General features: G+C 33.8%; 1 protein-coding gene across 2 annotated transcripts in view; it reads left to right on the forward strand.

Moving 5' to 3' along the window:
• PCDH10 (protocadherin 10) overlaps positions 1 to 9,446 on the forward strand; it is an 86,671-nt gene extending 77,225 nt beyond the window's left edge. For both annotated transcript variants that reach the window (XM_040330932.1, XM_040330921.1), the window contains one exon: positions 6,260 to 9,446. Coding sequence is in view for 1 of the 2 variants with exons in the window: in XM_040330921.1 (XP_040186855.1) it covers positions 6,260 to 6,279 (20 nt within the window). In the remaining variant the exon portion in view is untranslated. The remainder of the gene's footprint in view (positions 1 to 6,259) is intronic.
• Positions 9,447 to 11,756: the final 2,310 nt, after the last annotated feature.

Below are 11,756 nucleotides of genomic sequence, written 5' to 3' on the forward strand. Positions count from 1 at the left end.
TCGATTCAAAGAGCCCGGAATGGCTAAGTGACATCAGCTGACAGCTGAAAATGGGTCATGGGGGTGCAGAACCAACTGCACTCCTGTGATTTATAGGAGAAGTAGGGCCAAAAGAGCTTTGGCCCTACTTCTCCTTTAATACGCAATGTACAGATTAGTACCTTATTTACTCTATTGTATTATAGTATCTGTGTGTGGCCCTCTTTTGTTTTAATACATTTGCTCTACACACCTAGTACATAAAGATCTGGATGACAGTGATACACCATTTAATGTTATTTTATTAGTAAGTACAAATCTGGAATCTCAGTATTCATCCCACACAACCATATCTTAATTTTGGCTGATATTTCCTGGAACATCTGTGACCTTAACAAAAATCGTACATAGAGTGAATTGATTTTCTTATCTGATCCCATTTATTCCCCAATTATTGTTCTGTAGAGAAAGGTTGTCTATCGAAAACCTAGCAATGATGCTTATCTTACACAATTTTGTATATTTTTGTGCTCATTTAGTAAAATATAGCTCATTTGCTGATCAAGTCATAAATGTATGAGTTAACCACCCTGTAAGATTTCTAAACCTATACTGATGCTTTATCCCAAGAAATTATTTCACAGTAAAAATGTAACCTTGCTTTTTTTTCATACATTTTTATTGAGTGAACATAAGAATATCATATAACATTCCATTGTAACATTTAAATGCATTACTGTACCTTACTGTAACCTTGGCTTTAGCTAAACGGCTGCCTTCATACCACAATCCAAAAAAAGCAATGGTCTATGTGTGGCCCATTTAAAAATTAGCTCTAAATTATCTTCCAACTTTGATTTTCTGAGAGAAGAAAACAGTTTTCAATGAGTTGTCACATTCTGCTGCTCTTTGTACAATGTTATGAGAGCCCACCAGTATACAGACAGATTTTCCCAAATAATGCACTTTCCAGATTTTGTCTCTTTTATGTGTTTAGTCAGCGTTAATGAACAGGATGGATTTTTGTATAATTGTTTATAGCCATATCTAATTCCTATGCATTTCCACAAGCCTAGTATTTTGGTAGAATTTTTATTTATTTTCTTATGAAACTTACTTGGTAATCAGTTTGCATAAACACAATCTTAATTAGCGTAACATAACCTTGGAAAATAGTGCATGAGGAACACAAATTCAATTTTTGAAAATGTATCTGCAGCACTCAGTATCCTAATGCTGGCCATTATAAAATGCTAAATTTGTATACGAACGACTAATTTATCCTGGTAACTTCATGCTGATAAGTTGAATAAAATGAATGTATAGTATTTCACTTCTGCTTCAGCCCTTAGCCCTTGATACAAACATTTATTTGATTAAGTACTTACACAGATTTGTCTCTTAATTCCTTAATGTCACCATTAACTGAACACAATTATTTTAGGTTGTTACACTTACAACTAACCCCAGTTAGCTTTTTTTAGAGTCATAATAGTTTTTAGTAACCCTTATAGATATTAGTAAGATAATTTGCTGAGCATAAAATACATATCAAAACTTCAGATTGCCTTAATTTATACAATATATAAGAGATATACAACATAGGGTTCAAATTATCTATCTATCTATCTATCTATCTATCTATCTATCTATCTATCTATCTATCTATCTATCTATCTATCTATCTCTCAACATGCATTTAGCTTGTAGTATGTAATATCCAAATGGTGCTATTTTATTATCACGTAAATAGCAGCATACCTAATTTAATAATCCTTATGCCGCTTACACACGATCGGTCAAACCGATGAGAACGGTCTGATGGACCATTTTCATCGGACCAAACCGATCGTGTGGGGGCCCCATCGGTTATTTATCCATAGGTTAAAAAAAGCAATCTTGTTTTAAATTTAACCCATGGATACCTAACCGATAGAATAAAAACGATCATTTGTAGGCACGTCCATCGGTTAAAAATCCATGCATGCTCAGAATCAAGTCGACACATGCTTGGAAGCATTTAACTTTGTTTTTTTCAGCACGTCGTTGTGTTTTATGTCACTGCGTTCTGACACGATCGTTTTTTTAACCGATGGTGTGTAGGCACGACTGACCATCAGTCAGCTTCATCGGTTAACCGATGAAAACGGTCCATCAGACCGTTTTCATCGGATGGACCGATCGTGTGTACAGGGCATACTTATTAAAGTATGTAAAGTAAAATGCTATTTTATATAGGATGGGGAATGATTAAAACCCATCTTCTACCATCTGTGTCGCGTTGGGAATATTTCCCTGCACTTATGGTCCTGTAGACACAATAAGAGAAAATCTCTCCAAAGTAAGGCCTCCTAAACAGTTTAGATTGTATCTTGCTTTCAGTTACAGTTACAGTGGCCACCAAGACAAATAGAGGATCAAGCTTCCTAGCAAGGACCCAGACAGCAATAAAAAATTTACAAGGGTTCTAACTATTTACTTTTAAAAATTAAAACCTATTTAGAAACGTAAAAAAAATGGCTTTGATGCATATTAAGTACATTTAAATTTTAGCTAAACCATGTGCACATTTTTGGGGCACAGTAGCTCTTGTCATTATGTCTTAATATGTTCAGCATAATGCACATTACCTTGCAAACTGCCTCCTTCCAGAGATATTATGTCACTCCAAGCTTCCACTTCTCCCAGTCTTCTTTGGGGTTTAGAGTCTTTGTTCTTCCTGATTTGTTGGGCAAGGGTGACCTAATTTCTTGACATGTGGGAGTTACCTCAGCATCCAAGGCATGTTTAGACTGTACTCAAAAATGGCAGGCTGACAGTCAAAGTAAAAGCATTTATGTCAGAAGAAACACACAGAGGCTGAGTTACTAAAATAGTTGAGAATCGTCATTCAAGAAAAATAATGAATATTCATTTCTGTTATCCAGTGATTTCAAAAACAAATTCCTGATTACTTATTTCACGCACAAATGATTGGGTAACTGAAGTAAATATTTTTTTTTCACAAAATCACAAAAAGAAGGACTTATTTGTCCTCAAAGAATATATTAATTACTTTGTTATCTTAAGTATTGACAACATTATGACTAAATACTGTAAGGAGATTCATAGCAGAAAGGTAAAAATTGCTGTAGTCCATAGGAGAGGTGTGAGAGGGGAAGTGGTTAATTTAACTAAAGCGGACCTTCAGTTATTTTTTTTTATCTTTGCATCTTTTAAATCTTCTGCCCTTGTTGTTTTAACTTTGGATAGTAAAACATTTTTTTCTCCCAGTAAATACCTTATACAGCCCACTTCCTGTTTCTTGTCTGATCATTAGCCCAGGCTTATGACATCATGCATAGCTCTCTCTCTCACTCTCATGAGAATTTTCTAGGAAGGGAGGGTGGACGAGTCATAAGAGGGCCAATGACAGTTGCAGGGCTGTAGAACTGGAGGTGTGCCTATGTGTGTCTGTGTAAATCCAGGAAGTGAACAGGCAGCAGCTTTACCTGCCCACAGTTAAAATGGTTGCAACCAGACTCAGTGGAGGGAAATTCCTGCAGCATATTTGGCAAGTACAGAATCACAGTATATATAAAATAATATGCAAAGTGGTTAGAGGGAAGCTTCAGAAGGGCAAAGATGTTTTTATTACAAATTATGTGAACAGACTGAAGTTCCTCTTTAGTTTCACTTTAACCATAAATACCACAGACTAGACTTTTTTTTTTTTTGGAACATATGTAATGATCATATTTAAATATGACTGGCTACTGTCAAGTAAAACAGACATTTCCCTTTTCAGACAATCAAAAAGTGATGAGCAAACTATGATTTTTTTTTTTTAGCAAGATTTTTACTTTAAGTTATTTTCAAAACAAACGTCATATTTAGCTTTATGTGTCCAAGATACTGTTATATTTCTGCTGAATATGAATAGCAATTTGTATAATAAACCATAACATGATATACTAATAAGACTGACCCACATATAAAAAATATATATATGTCTAGAAGCCATAAAGACCCTTTAGCATTTTATTTTAAAATATTTAGAATAATGCTGGCTCTCTCCCTCCTGGGTGCCTTATTAGTGAATATAAGTCTATCAAGATGAAAAAACAAAATCAAGATAATTACTGAAAATGTTTGCAATTTTGACTGGAGGAAAACTACACAATACAACTCATTATTCCTCTGTCCTTGTGACTCTGGACTTTACCAAATTCTATTACCTACACATATTCCTAAAATGTATGTAATTCTAATTTACAATAGTAAAAGTACTCCCTCTGGTGTGTATATAAAGTAGTTAATATGATATTCACACCTTCCACAGTGAGTATAACAAGCATGCTTTACTGCATTATGTATTACTGTTAAATCCGCACTTAGGAAATATTCCTGGGCTGCTGCCTCCCCTAGAGGTCCCTGACAAGAGGGATCTGAATTGTGTAAAGGATGTGTGGTAATGGGGTAAGTGGCACTGCCCTCCAATTAGATAGTAATATGGTTAGAGATATGGTTAAATCCTTCCGTAGGTTAACTTGTAATAATAATGTTGTTAAATAAGATCCACTTCCAAGTGACTATATCCAAGTTCACTATCAGTTTGGATATAGTCACTTAAGAGGAAGTTAATCTTATTTAATGACATTATTACAAGTTAACCTACGGAAGGATTTAACCATATCTCTACCCATATTACTATCTAATTGGAAGGTATTGGGGTAAGCGCCACTTACCCCAATACCACACATCCTTTACATGCTTTACTGCATATTCACACTGATTTTATGGTTGTGGGTTTAATAACACTTTAAGCCTAGTTTACACTTGCAATTGGGAGGGCTTAAAAAGTAGACAATTGAATCACAGTTTTAACCCCCCCCCCAATTGGTTCTAAAGGCTGAAGGTTTTTTTCCCTTGATGCATTCTCTTCATTATGGTAAGAAAAAAATCCTTCAGAGTGCAGCTCCCCCTCCAGCCCCCACTTATACTTACCTGAGTGCGATCCCGATCCGGAGGTGTGCCTGAGAACAGCAGCTCTCTCTGCTCTCTCCCTGACTCCCACTGTTGTCAATCACAGCCACTGAGGATGGAGCAGTTCAGGGATGAGCTGCGCTCTGTGTTTCAATGGACACACAGAGCTGGCTCGGGAGAGCACAAGTGCCCCCATAGCAGGCGGCTTGCTATGGGGGGGAGCCACAATGCTTTCCCTCATGACCATGGAAAAACATGATACCACCAGTTAGGTTTGGTGGGTGGTACCCTTTGCTAAAAGTGAACCATTCAAATAAATGTGGCCACCCTGCAACCATCCTGAAATGAACAAGGTGGTGTGGGCTTACATGGTTAAAACAGGTGCTGAGGAGGCAACGCGTCACCTCCCAAACACCCTCTGAAAGGAAATCCACTGTGCCTCATTTTTTAGAGGGGCGGTAAGGGATGTTGCAAGCATAATTAAGCCCTTTGGAAAATACTTGAAATACCCTTATTCCCCCAAAAATCGAATTTTTAAATCCAAGTATTAGTTTGTATGACAAACAAACTCAGCATGCCTAGCTAAAAGATTGTCCTTTCTTCTTCTAGATTCACACACATCACAATTTGTACTATACCTTTTCACTGTTCGTTTAATTATTTAAAAACATTTGCATTAATAAATCTAAATCTGCTGGTGGTCAATGCTGATAAATATACCCGGTGCATGTTTTAAATGACAAGGAATGATTAACCACCTATAATTGTGTGGTGAATGTCACATTATTTCCTTTATAAATATACTTCTTTGTGTCTGGATTATTGTATCCAATAAAAAGTCTACTGCAAAACTTTTGATATTTTTGTGTATTAGCAAAAAAATTCACTTGGGGCTGAATAACTACAGTAAAGCCCAATAAACAATATTCCCCATGTTACTTTTGAAAAAATATAGGAATTTCTTCTTTAATAAATTTACTCATAAGTGCCAAACACCTCATCATGTACATGTAACATATTGGGATTGATTTACTAAAGATGTTGAAAATATTCACATAGCTTAAAGAATAAAGCAAAATTGATTTCACTTCAGTCATCTAAAAACGAACGAGGTAAAATCTATTTTTTATTTTTCTATTTACAATGTTGGATATCCACAGTAAACACAGCCTCTGTGTATGCACTAAACTCTAGTGAATAATCACTTTGCTATGACAAGTCAGCATTATCTATTCCTTTAGTAAATCAAATTTAACTTGTGTGCACATTAGAATACTGCATTCTAACCTTTATCTTGTTTGTTGTTTTCCCACAGCACGAAAAAGGATATGCTAGTCAATTCTACTGGACTGAAGCAGCATGATTTGCACAAGTTGACCAACAAAAACATCAACTTAATAGAATCATTATCTTGGCCATCTAGTGTGGAATCCCAGAAGGATTATAAGTCTGCTGCTGAATACATGTCCAATATAAGGACCTTTCTGCTCTCAGCAGGCCTGAGAAATGAGTTGAAATGTGAAGGAGAACTGTTGAAACTGTGGAGGCGACGGACTTTGCCTCACTTATCAGTGTGTGCCTGTTTACAGCACTATATATCTTTCTTTCTCCAAAACATCACTGAGCCCTTTAGATGTTTATAGTCACCACAAGAAGCCAATCGTACAGATAGAACCTGCATTACAAATGCAATATCACTGTTTTAAACTTGACTGTTTTATATTATTTTTGTGTGATCAAGTGTTTCCCAGATTATCCAAACTTTACAAGAAAGATTGTGATCATGTTTTTTTTCACCCATGGGTCATTAAAAAAGAAAAAAAATATTGTTTATCCACTGACCCATGGAATCTCAGAAGACATTATGTAGTTTATACACCGTGTTGCAAAGTGTTTACTGTACTATTTCAAAGCTTCTAAATAAATATAAAATATATATATTATATAATTTTCTGAAAAAGTGGTACAATTTAGTTGATTTATAAATGATTTACAACGCCCATGTAATGAAAACATAAGAAAATTATTCAGGTCCTAAATTATTTATTGTTAATATAATTATTAAATAGTGTTTCATAATTATAGATCTGGACCAATTCCTGTTCTCCATGTCAAAAGAAGCTGTAGGCTACATCAATTTGTATGGAACTCTAAATACCAAAGATGCAGCTTTCAAGATTGAGCACTATGACCTACTAAGGCATATTTTGATCTTCCTTATTTTATCCTGTGGATTTTAATTTTACAAGTATGTTTTATAAAAAAAAACTTAAAATAGGATTTGATCTGTAAATGTTGTTAAAAACAACACTGGTTAATGTGTACAGTTTGAACTTGTAAAATATGTATCTGAAGATTACTATTTTGAAAAACTAGCCCCAAATCATATAACTTACACGTATCTTTCTCTAGCATAGTTTTGTGGAAACTTGAAATATATACATATATATATATCTTCTAATCTTGCCTAGAAATGTTTTTTAATAGACAAATCATGAAACATAGTGTTTTCAAACTCATTTTTTACACAGCAAGATTTAAAGCTAGGACCATTTCACATATTAAACACTTCAATATTATCGGTGTGTATGATAATATTTTTTCATGGCAAAATTGTAATATATCTATATATATAGATATATATATATATGAAGAGTAATATGTTTTATTAAAGACAAGTGGCTCATAAGGACAATCATTTTAAATTTAATTTTTACTTCCATGTCAAAAGGTTCAGATATCATCAAAATATTAAAATGTTATTATTTTTATTTTATTTTTTCACATTCTAGTGTGTTTGTTGTAATTTTTGCCAGCGTTTACTTTTTATTTGTGTCAGAACAGTTGTCATTTGCTAGATGTCAAACCAAACGCAATGTATTTTAAAAGGCAATAGCTTCAATTTAGTTATTTGTTTGGATTTTTTTTGTGTGAATTCAATAAGTGAGCAAGCGGCTCAGGCTTTTAAAACCAGCATCTTTCTTTTGTTTATTCAGCTTTAGAACATTAGGCATAATTTAATTTGGCTATACTTATATACAAACATTATTTTGTGGTTATTCCTTAGAAATGGGATAGGTGGTGTGCAATGTATAGCGAGTGAATGACCATTTCATCCACCAACGTTGATACTGCAATCCAATGAGTAAAATAATAAACAACCAACATAATCACTAAGTAAATGATTACTTATACAGGTTTAATGTAGAAAGTGTTAACTGATAATGTGCAGGGTATGTTTATAGGTGACATAAAGAGAATTATGAAATATCCTTTGATCCATAGACTTGTATTAACTTATTTTTGCAGTAGAGTATGGTGAATTAATTTGCTGATTGTATTAAGTAATCCATATTAGTTATTTTCAACTCTGCTGTACCATGCTTGGCCACTTTAAATTTAGCCAGTGCATCAACTAAAAAAAGCAGCAATTGTTGGACTACTCATTGAAGAAACATGTTGTAGTTGATATGTGTTGGTTTTCATTAAACTAAATTATTTTGTTAAATAGACAGTAATATTTTACTAATATGTATCTTACAATACCCTCTGTGCTTATGGACATCCTTTCATTCTGTACCTCTAAGATGATCTAGATAATGTATTTTTAAACAAATATGTGACCAAAAAACTGTAAGATAGTAGGGGCCAGCTTTATGTGATTCTTCATGTTATACATAATGATGGAATCTCTACTTAATTAACTACCTTAAATTGTATTACTGCTGTAGACAGCTCTAGAACATAATCATCTACCTTAATGAAGTGTGGCACACTCTGGTACCCCTGCCTCCATGTAAGCCATTCCAAAAAATATATATTTCATAAGAACATTGTGGACAATAAGTTATCAAACATAGTAAGCTGGTTATAAAGATGTCTATGTCAGTTTTGGGCAAACCATCTAAACACATTTATTTTAAAGATCTTGCTTAGAATAGGTTTGTTTTCCATGAATTTGGGTTAAGTGGCTAAACTGAAATGATTTGAAATGGCGTATTTTGGATGAATATGTAGCTGCGCATGACCATTTATATATCATTTACATATCACAGCACATAGAACCAACTTTTAAATGGTCTGCAGTCAGCCTGTCTCTCATTCTAATCAATTTTCTAAAAATTATTTATAGTCACTCAAAAAACACCAGCTGTAATGTGGTAGACATGATTGTCTGGTTATAATTTCTAGTGTAGCACATTGTCTCACTTGTTATCATACAACAGAGGCATAAAAACTCATTCCTATTCTAGAAATGTTACCACTAGAATAATAGTATCCAGCTGCAAAAAAGGTATCACCAGTATGACTGTATAGGTTCTATGTAAATAATTAGAAGTACATTTTTGTGGTTGGTCAGGTGGGTTGCATTTGTTTTCTTCATGTCATCACTTCAAACAATATATTTTCATTTTAATAGTTGGACCAAAGGCATCTGTCAAGCAAGGTTCCTTATCAACATGTTGTGTTAATCAGAATTACTTATTAAAGGGAAATCATAATTTTTTGGTCAAATTTTTTTTTTTTTACTTTTTTAGGGTTTTTTAACATAATATTATAATTTTCTTTACTATATACCATATATAAAGTCATTATTTAAAAAAAAAATACACGATGAACCCAAGACACATGATTCGCAGAGCTTTAGGGGTTTTCTAAAGAGAGCACAGCAGAAGCTGTTGGCATTCAGACTCCCTCTTTGTAATTGAAAATCTATATATTTTTTTGTTTTTTAATGTATAGCTGCTAAGGTTGTTACTAGGAGCCTAGAGCTATACCTGGTATGTTATATTTCATATTAATTGGACTAAAAATAGATAACAAATATATCTTTAAAAATGCAATTTTAGTTCTGAACATAATTAAAAAAAGAAAATATATAAAAATATTATATGTTTCCTTTAAAAAACAACAAGAACTCTGTAATTCTACCCAAAGTACATGGTAACACCAGTGACATAATTGCATAGCGGTATAGAGGAATTTCTGCAAAGAGAGGATTGCATTTTCTTGTTTGGTCTACAGGGAACAACAATGCACTTTATTAGAATATATATATATATATATATAGTACGTTGATTTGTCAGAATAGGTGCTGAAAGTCCACTTCTGGAAGTTCTATATAATAACAGTATTTTGCCTTTCCATCTAGTCTTTTTTTTTCTGTGTAACTTTTTTTACATTCTGTTATTTAAAAAAAAAATAGAGTTCCAATGTAAGCAGAAGCTTGAAGAAAATGAAAGAGTATTTAAACCTCAAAACAATGATTTATTGTGTTGCAGCTTACCAGTTCTCAGATGTATTGGCTGCATTTGTTTTCTATTTTCAGACTTTTTACCTCTATTCTCACCTGTCAATCCTGTGAATAACACAGTTCCTGTACCTTCATGACTACACTCATTTCTCCACTGTATCTTTGGAAGCATCCATTGTTGTCACACAGGATGGACTTCAAACATGTCTGCCTTTGTTCCTCTTTAGGAATGAGGTTCAGGTTTGAACCAAATCCTGTGGGTTTTACATTGCCTGGGTTCCTCTGGGAGAATTTGTTTTTAAAACCATAGTGCAGTAGCCAACAAACTTAAGCTGACCATACATGGATTGAAAATGTAGCTAGTTCAGCAGGGACCAGCTGAATTTGGATCATTTTATGGCCACTGTGGTTGAACAGAAAAAGATCTACTGATTTATATTCAACTGCCCTGTTGTAAAAAAAAATATTGGAGACTGTATTTTATTTCTGTTTGGTGGTTCTTTGAAAATCAGTAATTTGCTGCATTTTTGTTCTTATTACCAGGGTATTTTTTGTCATAATTTTATTTTGTGATAACTGTAAGGTCAGCTGTCAGTTTTAGCTGCTGTCTCATCTGTAACATTTTTTTTCTTTGCAATAGGGCTTTTGTTTTAGGAAGGTGGTATGCTGGGATTTTCAATCATTTTAGGAGTATGTAATTTTTTTATGTTAATATGGCCTTTATTTTAGGTTACATTTCTTTTATTTCAGCAAGGCATTTTAGGATTTTGTTTCAGGAGGTACTATTTAGGGGATATCATTGATGTTAGCAGCATAAGGGTTGATTTACTAAAGTAAGTGTTTACTTTGAGAGGGGATTGTCCCCAGATCCTAATGCCTGAATGGGGCGAAGCTCTGCTGACTTCCATCATCCAATCATGTGCAAGCAAAATGCTATTTATTTTTTCCTTGTATGTGATTAGGTATTCTTGTGAAAATGTGCATTCACCACAACTACTAAGCTCTGGGGATAATTATTTTGCAACCGAAACAACTCATTTACTTTTAGTAAACCAACTCCCCCAAAAATAGTTTTTAAATGTATGTTAAGAGGGTTTTTTTTTAGGTTAAAAAAAATTTCTGCAAGGCTTCCCTTTTACAAATGTGGGCTTTTATTTTAGGCAAAATATTTCGTTTTTTTTATTACTTTTGGGGTTTTTGTTCTTTAGTTTTTGTAAATATGGCTTTTTCATTTTCAAAACACTGCATTAACTTACTACTGCCCATGTGCTCTTGGAGCTAGCATTTATTCACAGCATACCACTGCATCATTTTAGTTCCCATAGTAAAAGTAAAAGTTTGGCATTTTCAGGTTAGGCCTATTATCCCTGACTAAAATTGTCCTGTTGTTGGCCAAATTTATAGTGCCAAATCATCTGTATTCTCTTAACTCCTATTGTAAAACACATGCCTGCGGTCTTCTTTCTAGTGCATTTCAGCTAATCCTACTTCAATAACAATGTCCTTTTTTTTAGAAAATGTCACACTGTTGAATCATCTGTGCTCGCCTAATTATTAA

Source organism: Rana temporaria, chromosome 1 (assembly GCF_905171775.1).
Source record: "Rana temporaria chromosome 1, aRanTem1.1, whole genome shotgun sequence".
NCBI lineage: Eukaryota > Metazoa > Chordata > Amphibia > Anura > Ranidae > Rana > Rana temporaria.